The sequence below is a fragment of the Trichosurus vulpecula genome, chromosome 8 (assembly GCF_011100635.1).
Source record: "Trichosurus vulpecula isolate mTriVul1 chromosome 8, mTriVul1.pri, whole genome shotgun sequence".
NCBI classification, from domain to species: Eukaryota; Metazoa; Chordata; class Mammalia; order Diprotodontia; family Phalangeridae; genus Trichosurus; species Trichosurus vulpecula.
The window spans coordinates 105,026,602-105,051,081 of NC_050580.1; the positions used below are offsets into that span (position 1 = coordinate 105,026,602).

The 24,480-nt window shown below is 39.6% G+C and overlaps 1 protein-coding gene across 3 annotated transcripts in view; it reads right to left on the reverse strand.

Annotated features, from left to right (window-relative positions):
* MXI1 (MAX interactor 1, dimerization protein) overlaps positions 1–24,480 on the reverse strand; it is a 104,661-nt gene that overhangs the window by 64,530 nt on the left and 15,651 nt on the right. For 2 of the 3 annotated variants that reach the window (XM_036736175.1, XM_036736174.1), the window contains exons 1-2: positions 16,140–16,359; positions 14,684–14,816 (exon numbers count right to left, since the gene is read on the reverse strand). In XM_036736175.1, coding sequence (XP_036592070.1) covers positions 14,684–14,816; positions 16,140–16,212 — 206 coding nt within the window. In that variant the 5' untranslated portion in view covers positions 16,213–16,359. Of the gene's footprint in view, positions 1–14,683; positions 14,817–16,139; positions 16,360–24,480 lie in introns of those variants that run through there. The other variant, XM_036736173.1, reaches the window with a different exon arrangement.

Below are 24,480 nucleotides of genomic sequence, written 5' to 3' on the forward strand. Positions count from 1 at the left end.
AAGGCAAGAGACAGAAAAACATCACCTAGATTAACAAGTTAGAAACCATTCCTACTGCTAAGTAAAGGCAATTGTTAAAAAGGTAGCTCTAGATAGTTATTCCCACTAAGTGGCACGTCCTAAGAAAATCAGAAGTACTTCTCTTACACAGACTGCATTACTTCTTCTGAAAAGGCCAAACCATACCAAAAAAAGGACAAAAATGAAGGCATTCAAACAAATTTATATTAACTATGACTATAGGCAAAATTTACATTATGCAATAAATACTACTGAAAATCCATATATAAATTGAACTACTATAATTAAATCATATTTTATATGGAGTAGAAGCCCTAGTTGAAGAAACTGTGGTTAACTAAAACTCCTAGTTTGATAGTTGAAGGATCTAAGTTCAAATCCTTCCCCTGTCATTTAAGTGTAAATTGATTTTGGATAAGTCAACTAACCTTTTTGAGCCTTCGTTTCCACATCTGTAAAATGAAGTAGTTGGATTAGATGGTCTCTAATATCCTCACAAGCTCTAAGATCCTATTATCCTAAGAGCTCTTAATTTATGTTTCATAAACAAAAATGTTCATGTATTGAGTTTACCTAAAGCAAGCTATACATTTTTGTAAAAGAAGCAAACAGGTTGTTTAGTTGACATTGACGTGGTTATACATAAAATGGCTGTATTTCCACATGGCCAAATCATATTTTCATCAGTATTTTCCTCCAACTTGTTTAGAGTCTTTAAAAAAGCACCACTGAGATCTTCAAAGATAGTAAGAAATGTAGCCACTCTGTGATCTTACCTAACCTAACCTAAAGGAAAGAGGTACCACTCTCCAATAATGAATTAACAGACAAAATAAATAAAGTATTGCAAAAAAGGCATTAAGATCATGTTTTAAAATCAATCAAGGTTAGTCAAAGAATACAGTAATCTATTAAAACACTATACAAAAGAAATAAAATTTAATTAAAAATCACCTGAGAGTTCAAATGTTGCACTGATAATCTTATCAACAGCAAAATATGTAATTTAAAGATTAAAGATTTGGGGAGGACCAGCTCTGGGTAGAACTTCACAAAAAAACACTTTGATAAAGAAAATCCCAAATCATCCATCAAAAAAGCATAACTGACAAGTTCAAGAGCACTCACTATTATACTTACACATCTCTAAAGAATTGTAAGAGGGCAAGAAACAAAAGCAAGGAGTCAATTTAATTTTTAAATCAAACAACAACCTATCAGAGGTCAGACTGTGGATGACTAAGGGGGTTAAGAGGCACTACTTAAGAGTATTGTGGTTTGAAAAAAAAATTTAAACTCATTTTCCTTAAAAATCTCTGAAATGAAGGAAATGGCCTATAATAACTAAGGAGAGAACATTCTTGGTGAAACCATCACCTTTAAAATATAATAAATCAAGCTAGGTGAAATGGTAAAATTGTATGGAGATAATGCAATGTGTTAGAAAGAAAACTGGATCTGAATTTAGGAGACTGGCTTCAAATTCTGAGGTCAACACTTATTATCTATCAGACTAATAATAAGTTATTTAACCTCCTGAAAACTCAGTTTTCACGCCCATAAAATAGGGCCAATAATGTTAGCATTTTTGAGACAATTGTACACTTTAAAATACTACCAAAAAAAATTTATTCATACGTGTTCATTCAGGAACAGCACAGAATTTATGAACTTAATGTTATTGCCTGAAATGATCCTGATTACATTCATGAGGAAAGGCAACAAGTCAATAAACATTTATTGCATGCCTACTATGTGCCACTGTGCTAAGTGCTAGGGATGCAAAAAAAGACAAAAGGCAGTCCCTGCCCTCAAGGGGATTAAATCTAAAGGGGGAGGCAACAAGCAAACAAACACGTACAAAGAAGTAATACAAAGCACAAATGGGAAATGAGCAAGAGAGGGAAGACACCAGAATTTAGGGGGTTGGGAAAGGCTCCCTGTAGAAGATTTTGGTTGGGACTTAAAAGAATCCAGGGAAGACAATTAGGTGAAGATAAGGAGGATGAGCATTCTGGGCATGGGGTGAGGGTGGGGGGCAACAAGAGAAAATTCCTGGAGCTGAGAGATGGAGTATCTTGTTTGTGGAATAGCAAAAAGCTCAGTGTCACTGGATAGAAGAGTACATGGCAGGGAGTAGGGTGTAAGAAGACTAGAAAGGCAGGAGGGGGCTAGGTTATGAAGGGCTTTGATAGCCAAAGAGAGGATTTTATATTTGATCGTGGAAGCAATAGAGAGCCAATAGTTTACTGAATAAGGGGGTGACATGGCAGATCTGCACATTAGGAAAACCACTTTGGCTGCTGAATGGAGGACAAATTGGAGTGAAAAGAGACTTGAGGCAGGCAGACCCATCAGTAGACTTCTGCAACGTATGAGGTGGTGAGGGCCAGGGTGGTGGCAGTATCAGAGGTGAAACTGACAGGCCTTGATAACAGACTAGATATGGGGGATGAGAGATAGTGAGGAGAAGAAGATAAAATCCAGGACTGGAAGGATGGCACTGTCCTCAACACGGAAGTAAGGAGGTGGGGGAAGATTAAGGAGGATAGATAATGAGTTCAGTTTTGGACATGTTGAGTTTAAGCTCTCTACTGGACCTCTGGCAGATGTCTGAAAGGCAACTGGATATGTGATATCAAAGGTCAGCAGAAAGGTTAGGGTAAGATAGACAGATTTGAGGACCATTATCACAGAGATGGTAATTAAGTCCATGGGAGCCGATGAGATCACTGAGTGAAGTAGAAGAAATGGAGAAGAGAAGAGGACCCAAGACAGACCCTTGTGGGGACATCTCTGGTTAAAGGGCACAATCTGGATGAGGAACCAGCAAAGGGCACTGAGAAGGAGCAGTCTGATAGGCAGGAGAAGCAGGAGAGAGGGGTGTCCTGAAGGCCCAAAGGGAAGAGGGTATTAAGGAGAAAAGGGTGATTTACAATGTCAAAGGCTGCAGAGCGGTCAAGAATGAAGACTGAGAAAAGCCTGCTGGATTTGTCAATTAAGAGGTCAATGGTAACATTGGAAAGAGAAGTTTTGGTGGAGTGATGTCAGAAGTCAGATTATAAGAAGTTAAGAAGAGAGAGGAAAGTAGAGGCCCTCATTATAGATGGCTTTTCAAGGAACTGAGCCACAAAAGGTAAATGAAATATGGGACAATAATGGGGACAGAAGGATCATGTGAGGGGTTTTTGGGGATGAGGGAAATGTGGGCATGTCTGTAGGCAGTAGGGAAGGAGACAGTAGACATTGAGAGATTGAGGATAAATAATACAGTGGGGATGACAGAGGGGCCAGTATGTTAGAGGAGACAGGATGGAATAGGATTGCTTATGCAGGTAGAGGGCTTAGCCTTGGTAAGGAGTAAGGGTACCTCATTGTGTGAGATGGGAACGAAGAAAGAGATAGTGGCAGAAGGCATGAGTGATATGAGGTAAGGAAGAAGAGAGGATGGGGAGAGGTGGAGCCTTGGAAGATTTGAAAAGGGATGAAAAGGTTTAGAAGAGCTACTGTGAAGAGAAGAACAGTAAATGGATAAGGGAGATATAGAAGGATTACCTTATGTAGCAGCAGTGAAGACCCAGGTGAGGCCATGGAACATAAATTTATAGAGGACCCAGTCCAAATGGTTTTGTGATTTTTGCCTCCTTTGTTCAGCAGCATATGGGTAGGAACAAGGATGGTGGGAGTGATCAAAGGCTGAGGCTTGGCAAGGCACAATCAGCAATATGATAAGGGGGCTAAGGGGCTAGAGACTCAAGAGAAGAGGAGAATATAGAATTGAACTGGTTCATCAAGGGGTCAAGATGGGGGGAAAAGGGGAGACAGTGGCTAGTGGAGGAGAGATGAGCTGGGAGGAAATTGAGGGGTTGCGGGATTAGAGTTAATTCTTTACAATTTGACTACTGCGTAAATAAGTGTAATGCAAAGGGCTATGTAGAATCTATATAGGACTGCATGCCATCTTGGGGGGCAGGGGGAAGGGGAGGGGAGGGAAGAAAATTTGAAACTCAAGAACATGTAGAACTGAGTGTTGTAAACTAAAAATAAAAAATCTAATTAAAAAAAGAATTTCTCCATTTTCTGAATTTTTATAGGGGAACAAGGAATTATTCATCATCATAATAATTCACTTTTATATAGCACTTTTAATATTTACAAAGTGCTTTCCTTTCAACAGCCCTTTGAAGTAGAAGTGTCATTCCCATTTTACAGTTGAGCAAACCTCTGAAAGGTTGTGACTTGCTCAAAGCTAAAAAATGGCAGAACAGAGACTTAAACCCACTCCTCAGGATCATGTGCCGATATCCCATTAGGACCACGGGAGAGCTTCTGTTTCGACCTTCAGTCCTCCTATTACTGACCATTACTATTGTCATGAGCCCTTAGGCAGTCTAGTGAAGCCTATGGACCACTTCTTAGAATAGTGCTTTTTTAAATGCATAAAATAAAATCACAGAATTACAAAGAAAACTAATTCTACTGAAATCCAGTTATCACATTAACAAACAAACAAACATTCATGGACCCCAGGTTAAGAACCCCTAGACTACATTAAGCAGAGGTAAGAACTATATTACATGATACTGTATCACACTGAGCAACAATTTATATAACTGATTACCATCTTGCCTTGTTTAAAAGATGTTTGTTAGCAATTAAACAAATCTGTCTAGTCATTGCATGGAAACGAAACAACTGAGATTCAGCATCATCCATCCATTTTATTTCATGTCTTCCATCTTTTGTTCTCTTAAGCATATATTTTACATGTTCTGACTTGGCCCTACTATTTCTAAACTCCCTAGATGTACACCATGAAGCAGCACTGTTTTTGAACAAAAAAAAAATCAAAAACAAAAACCCGAAATCCTCTTCAATCACATGTTCCTTTCAATACTAAGTATCACTTACAATAACTTTACTGCATACTCTTATCAGTGAAAAGACAAGCTTCTTTAAGGTTTCTTCTAATCAAAAATGAATGCTGAAGTAACCTCGTATTAATTGAAAGAGGAAATGAAAAAACCCCAACTCTTTCATAACGACCCCCCCCAAAAAAAAACAACCAACAGTGCTATTGGGAATATATTCAGATTTGAGTTCTCAACAAGAGAGTACTCATTTAAACATTTTCAAAGTTTTGGCCATGCTGTTACCTCCTCTTCAGAATAATGAACTATTTTTGACATGTTCTTTTACACACACACACACACACTCTCTCTCTCTCTCTCTCCCTCCCTCCATTCAATCATTTTTCATGATTGCTTTTCCTGACCTGTGACTTCATTCCTGTAAGGGACTCCAGGTGAAGAAACACTTTCTATCAGAGCAGAGTAACAAGAGTTCTGCAAATGTCTTGTCTTCCATAGTTGCATGGGGCCCTGAGAAACTAGGTGATCCGTCTAGGGTCAAATAGCAGCATTTATCAGAGATGGAACTTGAACCTAGGTTTTCCCAAATCCCATGATGAAAGATATAATAACAATTTTTTTTCTCTTTTACAAAATCTTTAAGGAAAAGAAAGAAAAGAAAAACCCAAGACACTTTTTTTTCTGCAGTGGTTTATGTAATAACATCCATTATGTAAGTTATCCCCACCTATTTCTCGTGACCATGTTCCACTGCCTTGCCATCACGTTTACATGTTTCCTGCAGACAACGCTTCTACCAGGGAAATTTCTCATTAAATACAGTGCTGCTGAACTTTTAGTTCCAATCTGAAACACTTGATACAAAGTCAAGCTAGGCTTACTGTAAGGAATCCATGTAATTCTGAAGGGATTGTCACTTGGATCAAGTTTCATTGTATATGTGTCTCATTCCTTTGTGCTTTAATATTCTGAGGTCTCCAGATAAATGTATTCCACCGAAAGGCTGAACCACCAAAATGTGAGAAATTGCAATCGAAAGCAATGCTGGTATCATTAGGGGCTTAACTGTTACTAATTTTTGATATTTTCCAAGAAATTAGAGAATTCTCTACTGAACTGACTTAAGACTATGGCAACAAAATTTCTTCAACAAAGAAATAAGGTTTCAAAATGCAACTCCTTTTGAAGTATAAAGCCATCAAAGAAGTATAAAAAAGTATAATGTGCTTTTGCAAAGTATCATATGCATAAAGTATAAAATAAGGAAATCTCCAATCACTTCCCATTAAGTAAAACAAAAAAGCAAACAAACTGTCCTCAGGAAGGAAGGTACCTTAACCTTCACCCTTCCCAAAAGTATATACAAGGGAGAAGATGAGGGTCTAAAACTAACAACACAGCAATTAATATAATTACCCTCCCCAAAATGAAGGATTGAAACATCTCTCAACTCAGCAACTGCAAACTCAAGAAACCTTAAATTACAGCTTTATAAGCAATGGGAAAATTTTCCAAAAGGAGGCCACAATTTTAACAGCTAGAATTGAAACAGTGCCATTGTCTTTAAGGTTCCTGGGCCTGAGAATAAACATCGAATCCAAAGGATATTTAGAAGGAGAAATAATGTGCTAGGTTCAATACTGTCCCCACCTTGAAATTCACACAAAACACTGACTCCTTTAAGGTTTTAAGGCATAAATTCAACATTTCAGATCACTTTATAACAACCTGACTGATGTGTGACAAAGGCTCATTTTTACTCCTGAGTCCAGATAGACTTTTATTTCTTTGCCAAATATAAATTTGGGTATTACTTCATTCTTGTGGCAGGTTTGGCCACAATCTTTGAAGGATGGCCTTTGTTTTAACTACCAGCAAACCTGTCTAGGAACCACCTGGACATCATAGATTTAGATCTGGAAGGGACTTTGGAGGTTATCTAGTTTAAACCCCTCATTTTACAAATGGGGAAACCGAGGACTATAAAGGTTAAGTGACCTGCCCAACCTTACATAGGTAGCAGGGGCCAAAACCAGGGTTTTGAATCCAGGTCCTCTAATATACAATTTGGCTCATTTCCATTGTACCAAACTACTAAGTGGTACTCAGTTAGTATATATTCATTCCTTCCCAAATTCCTCCCCTTTGACATTCCTTAGGAAAACAATTAGTAGAAAATGTCTTCTAGGCTAAAAGTTCTGTCTTACTCCTCTGGATCTTCCCATAGTGCTTCTTTGGTATTCAGCACACAAGAAACAGTCAAGAAATGTCTGGGACAGATTATCCATAGTCTCAGGCTAGGGGACATATGATGCGACCTGGTTTGTGGCAAGTGCGATTTACCAGGACCTAAGGATTTTATTAGTAAAATCAGAGAAAAAGGGTGAAATGATATGCCCAATTAGACAAGTCTGGGGAAGGACTCTGTACTTACCAGAAGGTCATTACAGCCAGATTTCCTAACAGCTGTGACATCTTAGTGTGGAGTATTAATTTAGGGAAGACTCCACGTTGCATTATCCAGGATTAGAACAACTAAGTGGAACATATTTTAAGGAAATAATAATCTGCATTAGGCTGTACCTCACACCTGGCTGTTACGAAGACTCAAAATAGTTATGTTATTGGTTTATAATATTCTTTTAATGTCATTTGTTTTCTCTCCTTTGTACATCTTTGAAAAGTGTTCTGAAAATAAGTTGAAAAAAAAACCTGCCATTAAAACAGCACAGGGCAGCTAGGTGGCACAGTGGCTAGGTTAGGTGTCAAGAAGAAATGAGATCAAATCTGGCCTCAGACACTTACTAGCTGTGGGAACCTGGACAAGTCACTTAGCCCTATTTGTCTCAGTTTCTCATCTGTAAAATGAGCCAGAGAAGGAAAAGGAAAACCACTCCAGTATCCTTACCGAGAAAATCCCAAATGGGGCCATGAAGAGTCATGAAGAACACAACCAAAATGATGGAGCAACAACAAATAAGAGCACAAGCCCATTGTCAGCATAATCAAGACAGTGACACGATCTCTCTGTTGCCCCCAAGATAAACTATAAACTCATTGGTCTGGCATTCGAAGCCCTCTACAATCTGGCTCCAGCCTACCTTTTCAGGCTTCATCAGATAAACAGACCTACTTGATGCTCCCTGAATTCTGTGTTCTATCTTCATGCCAAACCTTTGCAGAGGTTGCTCCTCATGCCTGTAATGCGTTCTTTCTTCACCTTTACATCGGGGAATCTTGAAGTTCATTCAAGGCTCAGCTCATGCACCAGGTCCTACAGAAAGCCCTTCCTGAGCTCCCTAGGTGCTAGAGCTTTCCTTCCCGTCAAATTATCTTGCACATTTACTTCTCTGTTTACGTACAGCTAGCTGGCCCAGTGGATAGTGTGTTAGACTTGAAGTCAGGAAGACCTGGGTTCCAATCCCCGCTTAGACGTAAGTGTGTGATACTCATCTAGTCACTTAACCTGATGTCTGCTGAGGTAGATGTATGTATCCCTCACATGTAAAATGGGGATGAGAGCAATACCTATTTCACAGGGTTGCTGTGATGAAAAAAAGGAGATAAAATACGTAAAGGGCTCTGTGAACCTTAAAATGCTATCTAAACACAATTATTTCTGTAGTATAGCTCCCCGGTATAACCTAAGTCCCCCTTGAGCAGGAACTACTTTGTTCATTTGTTTTGCTTCATTTGTTTGGTATCCCTAAGTGCCTAAATGAGTGCCTTGAACTTGGTGGGGTAAGGGGGAAGAGAATTTCTGTAGTGCTCACTCTGTGGAAGGCAAGCACTTTACAAATATTATATATCCCCTGAGGTACCTAGCTATTTCAGAGCCTAAGTGGTAGGCACACAAGTGCCTGTTATACTGAATCTCTTAGATGTGGACACTCTCTTCACAGTGTAGATCACAACCTATTCACACCTTCTCATCCAATGTGACTCTTGTTCATGTCCTCTAATAAACTGTCTAAGGGGTTCACCCAACCCAGTAGGGGATTTTCTTTATGCCTCTTGGTATTATATAGGTACCAAAACTCTGTACAGGTCATAGCAATCTATACAGAACACTAAAGGTTTGCTCCAACCTTGGTGAATCAATTGATACTTTATGACCTATAGAATATCAATGTCCATGATGGAGATTATGAAAAATAATGGATAGAAAGAAGCAACCGAATTTGAATTATTAAGAATATTTGTGTATATTACTATATCCCAGCTTATCTCACTTTAAATGATTAAAAATGGAATCTTTACAAATATTCCTTCCTTTCTGCTTTAAGTGAGCAATACTGTGGTATACAGGATAAAGCCTAGACTTGAAGTCAGGAAGATCTGGGTTCAAGTCCTGCCTCAGTCACCTGGTAGCTGGGAGGCCCTGAACAAGTCATTCTTCACTTCTCTGAGACTCAGCTTCCCTGTCTACAAACTAGTGATAATAACAGCAGTATAACTCACAGGGTAGTTATGATCATCAAAAGAGTTGTCTGCAAAGCATTTATTTTATGGAATGAAAGACTTTATTTATGTTTTCATACGTAAAATATAACACAAACCTATAATCATAAAAGTTTTCTTTAAATTTCACTCCAAAAAAGTCAGTATTATACTACTCAGTTACATTTCTATTCGGTCTCACTTTTCTTCACTAGCTTAATTCTGTTGCAAATGAACATAACTCAGAGGCTATTAAAATAAAGCATATCTGCTATGAAAATAATAGTAAAATTGCCTTTAAATCCAACAACTAGCTGACAACTAGGAGGATTCTTATAGTAACTCTTAAAAGCAAACTAACATGACTTGATTAACTCCTAACAAATAGGAGTTTTTCCTAACAAATATTATGGGTCAGGTTTGACAAGATTAAATTTACTAGAGATAATGCAATATCCTTGCTTAATTAAAAAAAAAAGAACAACTATTTGATGGGGGAGGTGGGGTTTAATATTAGTTCATAGAAAAAACACTTGGGAAGTTTTTATCAAATATATGCATCAACAGTGTAACAACTGCTAAGAAAGCTAATACAATCTTAGGTCACATTAATAGACATATAAATATATAACAAAGATCAGAATTCCACTCAATACTTGGCTGGTCAGTTCATACCTAGATTATTGTATTATGTTCTAGGCCAGTGTGGGGAATCTTTTTATCAAAACGATTTGTTCTATAAAATCTGGATTCAGTCAAAAGGCCACACTTAAGGACCTAGAAGGCCACATGTGGCCTCAAGGCCAAAGGCTCCCCACCCCTGTTCCAGGCACTACATTTTTAATAGGAACACTAGCAAAATATGGAGTCTGTCCAGAGAAAGACAATCAGGATGGTGAAGGGGTTTTCAAACCTGTGTCATATGAGCAACTGTTAAATGAACCAGGAATATTTAATCTGGAGAAGACAATACTAATAGAGTACATAAAAGCTACATTCAAATATCTGAAGGGTTAATATGTAGAAAAAAAAGACTAAACTTCCTGGAGATTAGAAGTGACCATCAGATTTTGGTTCAGCATAAGAAAAGCTTTCTAATCATTAAAGCAATCCAAAAATGGAATAGAATAGTGAGATCCCTGTCGCTGGAACAGATTTTGCAGAGGGTATTTTTCTATTTGATAGTAGATTGGAGTAGAGGGCCTTTGAGGTCTCTTATAACTCTGTGAGTCATCTACATATTTGAATTTGGGTTTCTCACCACTGCAATTTAACATCCAGATTTGTGTAACAGACACTCTACTTCCAAAAGCCAGCAATTTTGAAGGAATGGGTAGAGAGACAGCTTATTCTCAGTACTTCATTTTAACCAATGTGTTTTCTCAGTACAACTTTCTTAATAGTTTGAGGCCACTCACTTTATAGGATTCTGCTGCATTATGGATTGTTCAATTCAACAAGCATTCGTTAAGTGCAAGGCACTATGTTAAATGCTTGGAATACAAAGATTAAAATTGAAATCATCCTTGCCCTTAATAACCTTAAAGTCTATTGGCAAGATTATGAAATCTTTCTTTATTCCTTCCTTCCTAAACAAAAATTATACTTAGCTTGGGTGGTCTGGTTTGGGTAAGGGCAGCCATTTCCCTCAAGTATTAATAATATCAACAACAACAATAAAATGCTTGTGTCTTCTTTTTTAAAAAAATTATTTAATTCGTGTTTAGTTTTCAACATTCACTTCTATAAGATTCTGAGTTCTAAATTCTCTCCCTCTGCCGCCCCTCCCCAAGATGGCGTGCAATCTGATAAAGGCTGTGATGTATAATGATATTAAACATTTTCCACATTAGTCATTGTAAAGAAGAATTAGAACCAAAGGGAAAAACCATGAGAAAGAAGAAACAAAAAAAAGAGAGAGAGTATATAGTATGCTTCGATCTGCATTCAGACTCCACGGTTCTTTCTCTGGATGTGGATAATGCTTGTGTTTTCAATCAAATTCCAAAGGCTTGGGCCAAAAGAGACAGTAAAAACACTGATCCCACACACAAATCAAGAGGTCTAGCAGCTTTGTAAATCTGAAAGTGCTACGTAAATGTGAATCATCATCATCATCATTATTATAATTATCAGGAATCCCCAGAACAGAGAAAAACTACTCGGTCAAAAATCCAGGCTGAGCAAAGTGTTCAAAGTAAACAAAAATGGACTTTTCAGATCAAGTCTTCCCGTACTATTAGTAAATTATAATGGCACATTTTATTCAATCCCCTTACAATCGGGTAGAACATATCATTTAGATATTAGTGGAAATGCCAAATATGAACTTACTGCTATAATTCTAGATCTCTGACATTCTAACTTGTATCTCCTCTGAATCATACATCTGTAGAGCTGAAAGGCCCTAAAAATCACTATAAAACCCTTATCTTATAAACGGGCAAACTGAGGCTCAGAGAGATGAAATTGTGAATAATAAATTCACCAAGGCTATGCAATTAATGGCAATGCTGACAGATACTTAACAACTACGCTGGACTCATATACCACTTCCTATGAGAATCTTTCCTTGATCCCCTAGTTGTTAGTTCTCTCCCTTTCTTCAAATTATCTTCTACTTACTCATCTGCATAAATGTTGTATCCCTTTTAAGAGAATGTAAGCTCTTTGCAGACAAGGACTGTGCTTCATTTGTTTTTGCATCCAGTGCCTGGCACACAGTAGGCACTTAATAAATATGAAATATACTAACAGAAATAATTAATGGACTAAAAAGAAACTAAGTCTTTGACTCCAAGTCCATTACTCTTTCCATCATCCAGGGGTTCTTAACCTTGTGTCAATGAATTTGTTTTGTTATTTTAAAATATTCTTATAACTATATTTCAGTGGAACTGATTTCCCTTGTAATCCTGTATTTTATTTTGTGCATTTCAAAAACATGATCCTGAAAAGGGGTCTATACTGATGTTGTCTGAATAAAGACTGAAGCATACTATTTTTCACTTTTTTTGTTTCAGACTTCTTGCACAAAATGACTAATACAGAAATGTTTTACATGATTGCACATGTATGACCTATATTAGATTTCTTATAGTTTCAGGAAGGGGGAAGGGGACAGAAAAGAGAGATGTAATTTAGAACTCAAAACTTAAAAAAAAACTAACAAATGTTAAAAATGTTTTTACATGTAATTGGAGGAAAAATAAAATGTTATTTTTTAAAAGAGGTCTATAGACTTCACCAAGGAGTCCATAACACAAACAAAGAACTCCTAAGCTACCATATAACACAATTTTTAAAAGGTGTTAAATCTTTGAAAGCAACATGAGTTCCTAATTAGTATGAGGATTTAAATATCTTGACCAGAGGAAAATAATAAAAATAATGTAGCCTCTATAATAATAATGGCTACCATTTTGTAGCACTTTAAGTCTTGCTAAGCACTTTACAAATATTACCCCATTTGATACTTCACAACAACCCAGAGAGGCAGGTACTTTTATTATCCTTATTTCACAGATGAGGAAAATGAGACAGAGATGACATGCCCAGGTCATACAGCCAAGAAGTATCTGAGGTCACATCTGAACTCAGGTCTTCCAGACTCCAAATAAATTCTCATTTCAGCCCTGACATAATGTGATAAGCACACCTTTTTGCCACTGACAACTAAAAACACAAAGACATCGGGTCTTACCTACCCCTATTTCTTTTTTACTTGAAAGCAATTATTAATTTTACACAACTAAAATGTGTATATCCTATCAGATTATTAAAGGAAGGACCTCAGTTTTCATGGAAGTACTACACAAAGGCTCTCATGGAGTCAGTGACTCAAAGCTTCAGGCTCAAGGGAACATGAAAAGCACCAAAGGAAAATTTCCCCAATCCATATATCCAAAAGAGAAGCAAGGTCCAAGATCATCACCAGGGTGGTTAAATACCCGAGCCAAAACACACTGTGTTTCTCCCACCCCAAACATCTTTTCAGGGAAAAGCAGGTTAAAATGAACAATAAATACAGCAGCCATAAGTGAGAAAAGGAATCACAAAAAGGCAAACATGTAGCATGAGCAGAATGTGCTGTGGGAGAAAATAGTACAGATTTTGCTTTGATAATACTTATCCTAAATAACTATAGTTAACTTACAATCCATTCTCTTCCTTAGTAAGACATATATACACATATGTATAAATACATGTATGTCTCATTTTTAAAGCATCAATAGAAAGGAACCACCTCTTTTTCCCTCAAAAGCTGACTGCAGTCACCGACCAACCATCTGGATTACAGTACCTTTCAAAACATAGGGCTGAGCTGTGTGAACTTAGGGATGGTTCTGCACTGTCAAGTCTGAATGCCTCACATTATCCTCTAGGTGACACTTTAGGAGCCAATGATGAAATCTTACTCAGTTTTTCTCTTATCAATTGGGAAAGCAAGATATATATGTACATGTATGTGTATGTGTGTGTGTGTGTGTGTGTGTGTGTGTGTGCACATAAGAGGGGAAAGGGAACAGAGAATCTTAGAAAAAGGAAAAATAAAAAAGAGAGAAAGAGACCTCCAAGGTGAATACTTGAAAATCATTGGTTCCCAAGAACAAAAATCTGAAGAGGCAGCCAGACTCTGCCAAAAAGTTTTCAAAAATGGAAGCCAAGTATGTCTGAGTATACCCAGACAGGCATTTTCGAGGGATTTGTTCCGCTTGAAAGACAAGCAGCTCCTTTCAAAGTTGTTTTTTTTTTTTTTTGCTTTAAGGGTCTCCTGTCTTGGTTACAACACAATCTAATCTTTATTATTATTAAATAAGAAACTACCCTTCCACAACATGCTCTCCCCTCTCCCATTCCTTAAGCCTCTGTTCCCAATAGGCCTATTTCTTGTTCTACCTAAATTCTTCCTTATAGTTGACAACAAAACATTTTCCTGTTTTCTGTCTTGCTGGGGATATTTTTGGCTTTTTGGACTCTTGTTCCTGAAAACTGGAATGAATGAGAGTTATATATAAGATTACTACTTACAGTTGTGTACACGCATGTACAATATGCCAACTCTCTTGGACTCATTATTTTCTTAGGCCTGTGACCTTCCTTTTAATAATCCCAGCAAGAATTCCTAAGGTCACCTCCAGTGTTTCTGTTACCTTGTAGCCTCACCAAGCTACACTATGGGCTTTCCGTTTTTAACTGTTTTTTTCCTTAGAGGACCAAACCCCCAACTCTTGCTTCCCTTGATGTTTCTCTAGGTTTGGTGTTTGAACAGAACTGAATTCAGAGGACGTAGCATTGCTGCCTCAACTTGTCCTCTCCAGCTCCTTTTTCTGGGATCCTCAGAATGGTACCTGTTGGCAGTGCTGGTGTTGCTGCTCCCACTGCTGTGTTTCTGTGCCCGGCTCAGTCTCCGTGGTGGCTTTGAATGTTGCATTCGAGGACTTGGCACAGAAGGGAAGGCTGAGGCATAGCCATGTTCACACTCTGCACAAGACAAAAGATAAAAGGGTAAAGAGGAATGCACCTGAATTCAAAGGGCCAAGAGCCTTCTTCCTGGCAACAGGCTGTTGAAACAGAAAAAGATGAAAATGACATTCCAACTTAACACTAGAGCAGTATATAAAGTGATTACACTGCACACCCTTGTTATATGAGATGGATCTCCAGAATAGTGGGCACTTAAAACACGTCTGTTCAATTGAATAATTTCTTTCCCTATCATTAGCACAGGTTCTCCCTCTTCACCCACACACATTCACTGTACTACCCTACCTTACCTTTCCCCTACCACCCCCTTATCCCTTACCACTAAGGCCCTTTTTGTCCCCTCATAACCTTAATTCCCCTACCCTTAACTTCAAGTCCCCAAACTCCTAGGAATTCCATTTTCTGCCTCTCCCTCCCCCTCAAAAACCCCATCCCCAGCAGATCATTTTCCTTTTGTGCGCTGTGAACATGCATTCATCCACCAGCAAATACCTATTAACCACCAGTTACTACATGAAATGCACTGTATCAGGTATTAAGTGAAACAGAAAAACAAGACAGGCTCTCTTTCCCCTTACTCTTCTCCATTCAGTGGTTCCTCCCCCTCCCCAATTCTATGGTTCTCTCTTTCCCTTTTTTCCACTCTCCCCACATGGTTGTCCCCTCCCTCTCCATCCCCAGGTCTTGTCTTCCCCTTCTTCCACCCTCCCATCCAGAAGTCCCATCCCTCCCCAGCTGTGGTCCCCATATGTTCCTTCTTCCATCACCCCCAATCCCGTGGTCCCCTCCCTCTCTATGCTAGTCTCCTCTCCCCCTTCCTACAACCCTCCCCATGGTCTCCTGTCTCCCTATCCATTTGGTCTTCAATATCCCCTTTCTTCCACCCCCCCCCCATCCCATGGTCCTCTCTTCTACTTCTTCCACTATCCCTCATACCATGGTCCCTTCGCACCCCCCTATCGACCTCTCCCATGGTCCCACATCCCCTTTCTTCCACTATCCCTCAGCCCATGGTCCTCTACCTCTCCAGCTTGTGGTCCCCTCTCCCCCTCCAACCATCCATCCCTCCCCATCTCATGGTCCCCTTTCCCCATTCTTCCACTACCCTTCAGTCCATGGTCCTCTCCCTCCCCATCCGGTATCCTATATCCCCCATTTAATATTATCTCTTAACTCATGGTCCCCTCTCCCCCTCCACCCACCCCTCCCCATCTCGCGGACTCCCCTTCCTCTTCACACTCTCCCTCCCCGTGACCCCCCCGGCCCCTCCCCCAGCCCCAGGACCTCCTCCTGCCCCCCCCCCCGCCCCGTGACCGTTACCTCTCTCCCTGCGCTCAAGGAACTCGGCGGCCTCCAGCAAGCGCTGCACGTTGATCATCCGCACCCGCTCCATGAGCTCGGCCGGGGGGACCCAGAGCCGGGGGCGACCTCTCTCCTCGCCCCCGTCCCTTCCCGGAGCGGCGGCGGCGCCCACGGGTGGCTACTCACCGCCGCGGGGCATGCGAGGGGAGGCGGGGAAGCCCGAGCACCCCCGGCCCCAGCACAGCCCCCCGCTCCGGCCGAGGCCGCCTCCCCCGCCTGGCTGCCCCCCCAGCCCCGCTCCGCTCCGCGCCGACCCCGGCGGCTGTCAGGTCCGCGGCACAGTTTGTTTACCTCCCGGGCGAGAGCACGGGCGGAAGGGGGAGGGAGCATCGGCCCCCGGGCCCGCCCCCTCCCCGCCTCTTCCATTACCCCCTGGGTAATGTAGTTTCCCCCTCGCCCACGCCCGAAGTGCACGCCGGGAAACGTAGTGCCCACTCTGCCTTGGTGCGCCTGTGTCTGAAAAGGTTCTGCAGCAGCCCCTTGGAAACGTAGTTCTGCTTGGGAGTCCACCCCGAGCCTGGGACCCGTGATTTCACCAATGTTGTGCACACCGCTCTCCCTTTCAGGTGTTCCCATCTTGAGGCAATTCTGAGCCACTCTTCCATAAATCCTCCACAGAGTATCTACCCTATAAGCTTTCTTCTGGTTATTTTTATATTTTACCCACGTTTGGGAAAGGTTTGTAATAATAATAGTGTTTGTTGTTTAAATAATGCATATTTCCTCCCACAAAGTCCTACTCTTTGCCACATCCTGTGGAGGAGATGATTCTGGGTTTTCAAAGATTATGCCAACACACAGCACACCCTGGCTGACTCTACCATTCTGGAAAGGCTTCCAGTATGGATACAGCATCAACCTATGTCTCCTTTCGCCTAGGGAAGTAAGGGGAAACTTTGCAACAGTAGGCTGTCCATTAAGTCATGTAAAAAAATGACCCCCTTCTACTTTTAGAGTGATGGTGGCAGAGAGGCAGAAAGGGGAGCAGAGGGGGTTAAGAACCATGCCCTTCTTAGATCACATCTATAAAATTAACTTAGTTGTTGGTAACCTAAATATGAAATCCTTCTCTAGTGACCAATAAGTTGATGTACTACTTTAACAACTGAGTCTTGGCAATGTTGACAATCTTGCTATAGATAAAGCCAGAAGACAAAAAGAAGGTACATTTAGATAGAAGGAAAGCACTGAAGCTCTCCTTGAAGAGGAGAATAAAGGAGTTAGTAGATTTGGGTTTATTGTGCATCACAGGGCAACAAGAAATATCATTTAATTGTTTCATACTGTAATGCTCATGATAAGCATTTTCAAGAAGACAGCCCTGAAGATAATTGGAGTTTATGTACCAACATCAATTATAGAAGATGAGGTTATATAAAAATTGATAAAATGCTTAAAATTGAATCAGTCTCTACATTATTTGGTGACCTCATTATAAAGGTGGACTATAACATCATTAAGGGCAAGGCCTTTTTTCATATCATTTTTGTGCACAGTGCTTTGCAAATAGTAGGCATTTAACGAATGCTACATGGATTGGCTCAGAAAGGAAAAGGGGGCATATGGAAAGGCAGAAAAAAAATATTTTTTTTTGGAAAATGATTTAGGAATAAGAAAAATCAAAGGTCTGAAGACTATACAGAAGTCTCATGCCTACATATGAAAACTTTGAGAAGATGCAGGAGATGTTGGACATGGTGAGCACAAAATATAGTCACTAAATATGAAACTGATTATATTTTAACAAATGGGAAAGGACTGCTAACTGATGTAGAAATCATCTTCTAAATCAGCTGAATTAGACGATTAGCTTGTTGGAGAACAAAATCAATACCAAACTAAAAAAATTAAAAGAAGAGAATAAGTGTGTAATTGAGACAACTACAACTTGACCTTTACTAGCTATTAGCAAAATATGGATAATGGATAAAAAGAACAGATATCAACATTGTCTCACCATTTCCTAAGGAAATTTAATCAAAGTAGATAAATTGTTGCAGAGACAAGAACCCAGAAAACATGTCAGCCAGCAAGCACATGCTTAGCAGAGAGATATGGAAGCGAAAAGCAATGCTGATTTAGCGTACAAAATTATAAGATCTTACAGATGAGGATAGTGAAAGATAAGTATCACCTATAAAGGTAAGAATTGGAAAAAAAAAGTCTATAGAAAACTTTGTATAAGACTCAACTAAACAATCATCCTAAGGTAATTTAAGGTTGAAATGAGGAAGGCAAGTTTCAACTGTTTCAGGTGACAAAAGTGGAAACAATTTTTATAAACATATTTCCATCAATAACAGTGGAGACCCAATATACTGCATAAAGAAGAAACTGAATAAATGAATCAAATAGCATTTGTAAAACAAAAGCTGGGAATACAAAGACAAAAGTAAGACAGTCCCTGAAGTCAAGGAGCTTACATTCTAATGGGGGAGACAATACATATATGGGAGTACAAAGCTCTGGACTGAGAACCTGGAAGATCTGAGTTCAAATCCCACTTCAGACACCAGCTATGTGACCTTGGAAACATCACTTAACCTCTGCCTCAGTTTCATCAATTAAAAAATGGGGATAACAACAGCACCCACCTCCCAGGGTTGTTAGGACAAATGAGATAGTTTGTAAAGTGCTTTGCAAACTTTAAAATGCTATATAAATGTTAGCTATTTTTGTCTGGGGAATCACAGGAATGGTGGCACCATCGAGAAAGTCCATTGTTATTCCCTTTCCAGAATGGTAGTATAGATTTCATTACTATTTACAGAAAACGACATAAAAAGTAGGAGGGTGGGGGCGGGAATATGCAAATGACTTTAAAGAAAACAAGATGGGAAAAGCAGATTAAACAAAAAAGAATTCTGTGCCAGATGAGACACAATTTTGAGGATGTTGAAGGATTGATTATTAAAGAATATGAAAGAGGGAAACATGCCAAAGAATGAGAAAAAATCTTGGCACTTACTGTTAGGAAAAAAGCTAACTTTTTTTCTTAACTACTGAACTATATACTGTTTTCCTTTTTTTGTTTGTTTTATTGATGTGTTTTGTTTTTATATTACAAACATTCTCAGACTACCCCACTCTGTGACTGGTGTCTTGCAACAAAGACAACTAAGCAAAAATAAGATAGTATCCTCATCTGAAACATGCAATATTTCACATCTGTAACACTCTCATCTATTTTAAAAAAAAAATTTAATTAATCGAAATCTATTTTTTCTCCCTTTTCTCCAATTCCATTGAAAAAAGCAAAGTCCTTATAACAAATGCATAGTCAAGAAAAATTCCCTAATTGGCTGTCTACAAAAATATGTGTTATTCTGAGCCCCAAATCTATCTCCTTCTGGTCAGGCGATAGCATGTTTCATCGTTGGTCCTCTGGAATCATGAATGGACATTATAACGATCATATTTTTAAAGCTTTCAAAGTTTTTGTGGCATCACGTACTATCCCATTTCTGCAAAATTTTTATGAAAATAATTTCCACATGCATCAACAGAATCCATGATGTAAGAATGAGGAGAGACCAGGCTTTTTCAAACACTATTTTGGACTACAAGTTTCAAGTCACATAAATTGAAAAATATAGAGAATACATGACACTACCGATTGAGTACAAAAAGTCATTTAGTAGAGTAAAATGATGCCTTAATGTCACTCTTTTAACAAGATGTTTACCATACATTTGCCAGAATCATACAAGATTCTTTCAAAGATGTAATAACAGAGAAAGTTTCATTGCATGACTATATTCAGGAACAAAATGGAGATTTATGCTTGCCAAGGGGACTTGCCAATGTTAAGGAGGATACTCAAAGTTGAGTCCAAATAGAAAAAGAGATTGTTTTTAGATGAAATTGCCACCTGGCCCCAGAACACTGCAGAGCTTCTGAAATGAGATCTATAACGAAAAGATTTTGACCTAATGTAACACTGGAATGACCAAACAGATAAAGAATGCTTATTTTCTAAAATATGATATACAGTTGAGTAGAAAACCAGTGAAGCTATTCTACCTGTTCATATATATTGGATGACAAAGTAGATGTCCATTGATTAGAGGATGGGTAAATAAACTGTAGAAACTGTGGTACATAAATGTAATTGAATATACTATGTTGTAAGAAACAAGAAGTATGATGAATACAGAGAAGCATAAGAAGACTTCCATGAACTAATGCAGAACGAAGTAAGCAAAGCCAAGAAAATAATATATACAAGGTTACAACAATGTATATGGGGAAAAAACAAACAATTGAAGGCTGGCAGAATTACAAAAAATAAATTTGGCCCCATGTATACTGAACATACTTTACATGGCCAATGAGCTGTGCCCAAACTGGGCAGAAGGAGCTACGTTACTCTTGAGAAACTGTTCAGTATTTTTAGTAACTTGAAAATCTTTCCTAAAATAAAGGCTCATATTTTTTAACAATAATATCCTTCTGATGACGCTGTATGCCTGGGAGTCATGAAATACTGCAGCTTCTGAAAGAACTAAAATTAGGGCTCACTCAAAGAATAGTGATAGATGTGAGTAGTCAGTAAATGAGCACCCACTATGTGCTAGGCACTGAGGATACAATAAAAGGTAAAAGACAGTCCCTGTTCTACAAGAACTCACAATCTAATAGGGAAGACAGTATGCAAATAACTATGGGCAAACAAGCTATATACAGGCTCAGTTGGAAATAATCAACACAGGAAAGACATTAGAATTGAGAGGTTGTGATAAGCTTTCTGTGGAGTTGGGATTTTAGCTGGGACATAAAGGCAGCCAGGAGGTAGAGATGAGGAAAGAACACTCCAGGCATGGGGAACAGCCAGGTAAAATGCTCTGGAGATAGAATGTCTTGTTCAAGGAAGAGCAAGGAAGCCAGTATGGTAATGTATGTGGTGGGGGTATAAAGTGTAAGATGAATAGAAAGGTAGGGGGTGGGTGTGGGTAGAGGGCAGATTATGAAGAGTTTTGAACGGCAGATAGAAGATTTTATATAGTATATTACCAGTGAAGAACTACACAAGAGAAGTCACATGAAGGAAGTCATCAGATACACAACTAGAAAAGAACATGGGCTGACCATATGGTAAGAACTCATGTTCTAAATTATCCACTTAGTGCTAGGAGTACTAATGGAATGCCCTTGACTCATTAGGTGTGTGTCCATTATGGAAAATTTACAAAGCTACATGGACAGGGTAAGAGTGCATGGATAAGTCATAATCTACATCAATGGAAGAGTACCCACACTGATGACTTGATTCACCAAAGAACAAAATTACTATTTACAAAATACTTATCCTACAACAACTTTGCAGTTTACGGAGGAGACTTCCTGTTTTTCTTTGGTAAATTTAAGAGGAAAGAGTAGGTTCAGTAAGCAATGAGTTCAGTGCCCAAAGGTAGGAGGCCAAGGTATTTCTCCCTACCCTTCAAGGTTCCTGGGAGCAGCCTGCCCTACAGAAGGGGTAAAATGGGGTTTGGTACATCAGAAAAGATCTAGGTCTCTCTGCTTTGCCACTAACTAATGATGTGACATTGGTCAATTTCCCTAACTTCTCTAGGACTCAAGTTTCTTCATCCGTAAAAGAGAGATATCTGCACAAAATTGCTGTGTATAACTGAGCAAACAGACAAAAATAAAAATGCCTCTGGAAGCCCAAAATACCTTGTAAAACTAAGAATCCAAAAGTGAGAGGGACTTCAAGAACTCTTAGCTTTGGGTAGGCTTCCACCCAATCTATCTCAGATTGGTGGTTTCTAATCCCATTTTTAAAGATTTCCAGGATCCAAACTGTCCAGATTGGCTAACAGTAAACAAAAGGCCCAGGATTATGACCAGAAGGCACCCATCCTTTCAAATGCAAGCATATTTGAGACCAATCACCTCTTGGGTAGCAATGGAGTCGATATTAAAACGTATCCACCAGCCTCCACAACCACCAGCTACCTTTTAGTCATAGCATAAACATCTGTTTAAAGTGTATGTGTGGGGAGGGGGGAAGGGAGAGGAAGAGGGAAAGGGTTGTGGCTGCAGATTCTAGGAGACAACAGAAATGACAATCTGCTTTTGGAGGGAGTCACTTTTCCCCTTCTCTGTGTTCTGAAATGTCCTGAATATTAGCTCCAAAAGGAACCTTAGAGATCAACTCCTTATAAATAAGGAAACTAAGGCTCAGTAGAGGGGTAGTGACTTGGCTTCAGTAGAACAATGAGCTCAGGGCAGAGCTGGGTCCAGAACCCATACTTCTCAGTTCCAGGACTGATGCTTTTTCTACTATATACCACCATGAGTATACAGTGAAACTGATCTCCAATGAGTTCATAGGGTTACAAACTTTTGCCAATGCTTTTAAATATTATACTTGGCACCACATTTAAGACTAAAAATACGGTCCCTAAAATACAGATGTGTTCATAAACCACAGAAGACATTTTTTTTTCTTTAAAAAAGAAAAAGACCTTGAACGGTTTTGCTTTCTCAGCTGGTCGTTCCATACTCTCTGATCTGGGTTTTCCCATCATGTGTCAGTAACAACCATCATCAAGAAGGAAGCCAGAGGGAGGTCAGTATGGGACAGAATTACCTAAAAGGAATGCTCTACTGCTCACTTCCAAGGGAAAAAAAAAGCTGGTTTGCAGAGGTCAGCTATTTAAGAGTGAGAAACTATTAGGATGCAATTTAATCTCATCTATTTACAAAACACCTTTACTCTACAGATCCCAAATTGCTTTGCTTCCTCCAAGAAGTAGCCCCAGGAACTTATGATATGCAGTTTGAGGACAAAGGAAGGGAAATACTACTTTCCACAGTAGGGAGTAATGATACCCAGAAAAGTGTATTGGGTTGTAAATATAAATAAGTTCAAGATGGGTTTCGATGGGTTATTGGAGAAGCTGGGATGGTTGGGGCAAGGTCCCTGGCCCTTGAGAGTGGACAAAAAAGACAATCTTGATCCCATTTAGGAGCAAGCCTCCAGAAATATGGGTGGGGCAAATTACACTGTGCGTTCACTGAGGAAAGCAGTTTTATATGAGTGAGGACAGCCTTGAAAGAGAAAAGAAGTCTCTAAAGAGCAGCTTTGTATTACATTTATGATAGAGTATCAAAGTGTCAAGCATATTTATGTGGTGTGTGTGTCTGTGTGTCTGTGTGTGTGTGTGTGTGTGTGTGTGTGTGTCTTATCTCCCCACACTAGACCCTGAGTTCCCCCTGGGCAGAGACCCAGCTTACCTATCATTTCATACCCAGCTGTTTAGTAGTGTGTGCCTCTACACTTAGTAGGCTCTTAATCTAAGGAGTTGTATGGCAAGACAGGGGCACGGAAAGCTTGTAGGTTGATTATATGTCCCTGACTGAGCCTCTGGTAATTAGCACCAGTTGGGGAAGCCACCTTCTCCTCATGTGGCTGCCCTACTTGAGTCACTGCCCAGCTGTGGGCAGTGTGCTCCCCACCCCACGCTTAGAGTACTGGGCCTGGTGCAACCACCTCTATTACCTGTCCTCTATCCCATGTGCCCCAGACAGAACAGAATCCCAGTGGGAAGAGATCATGGGAAGGATCACATGTGGCACTTCTCATATTCTTATGATGGAATAGGGTACACTTTGAGCTCTACACAGCAGATGGGAAAACTAAGGACAAGAGGGGAGTCCTCTTGTAGATAGGAAGCTCCCAGGCTTCCTTGCTATCAGTCCTATCCTGTTGTGACATTGTCTCTTGGAGGAGTCTCTGTACAAGTGTCTCATTTGAAGATGGAAAGTTCCATGTTATACCAAGGTGAGTGATCCAGTGACCCTAAATGTCAGTTTTATATGGACTAAAATATGAAAAGCTCTGTTTCAGGGATTTGGGGTTTTTTTCAGTTTCCAAAGTGCAGATTGCCAATAATAGTCATGAACTATTCAGGGCCAATAAATAGTATGTCTATTTCATGGATGGAACCAGGAGTGGAGACATTACAGGAAGATCAGATGACTTTCCCAAGTGACTTGTCCAAAAAGTGGTTAGTGTATAAAACAGTTTTCTGCAGGTGCATTGAATTAATCAATGACAGACTTAATCAAGGGTAGAAATGGTATGGGGTTTGGAAGAAAGATCAAAGTCCCGGAATAAGGAACATAACAAAAATAACGTTTCTGCCTTATATTTCACCTCCTAGTACTAACCCTACCTTCTCATCCAAATACACACACACACACACAGAGACCACCCCTGCCACCCTCCACTCCTCCCCATGCCTGAAACACTCAGGGCAGCAGGGAAAAAAAAAACCAGGACCCAGTCCAT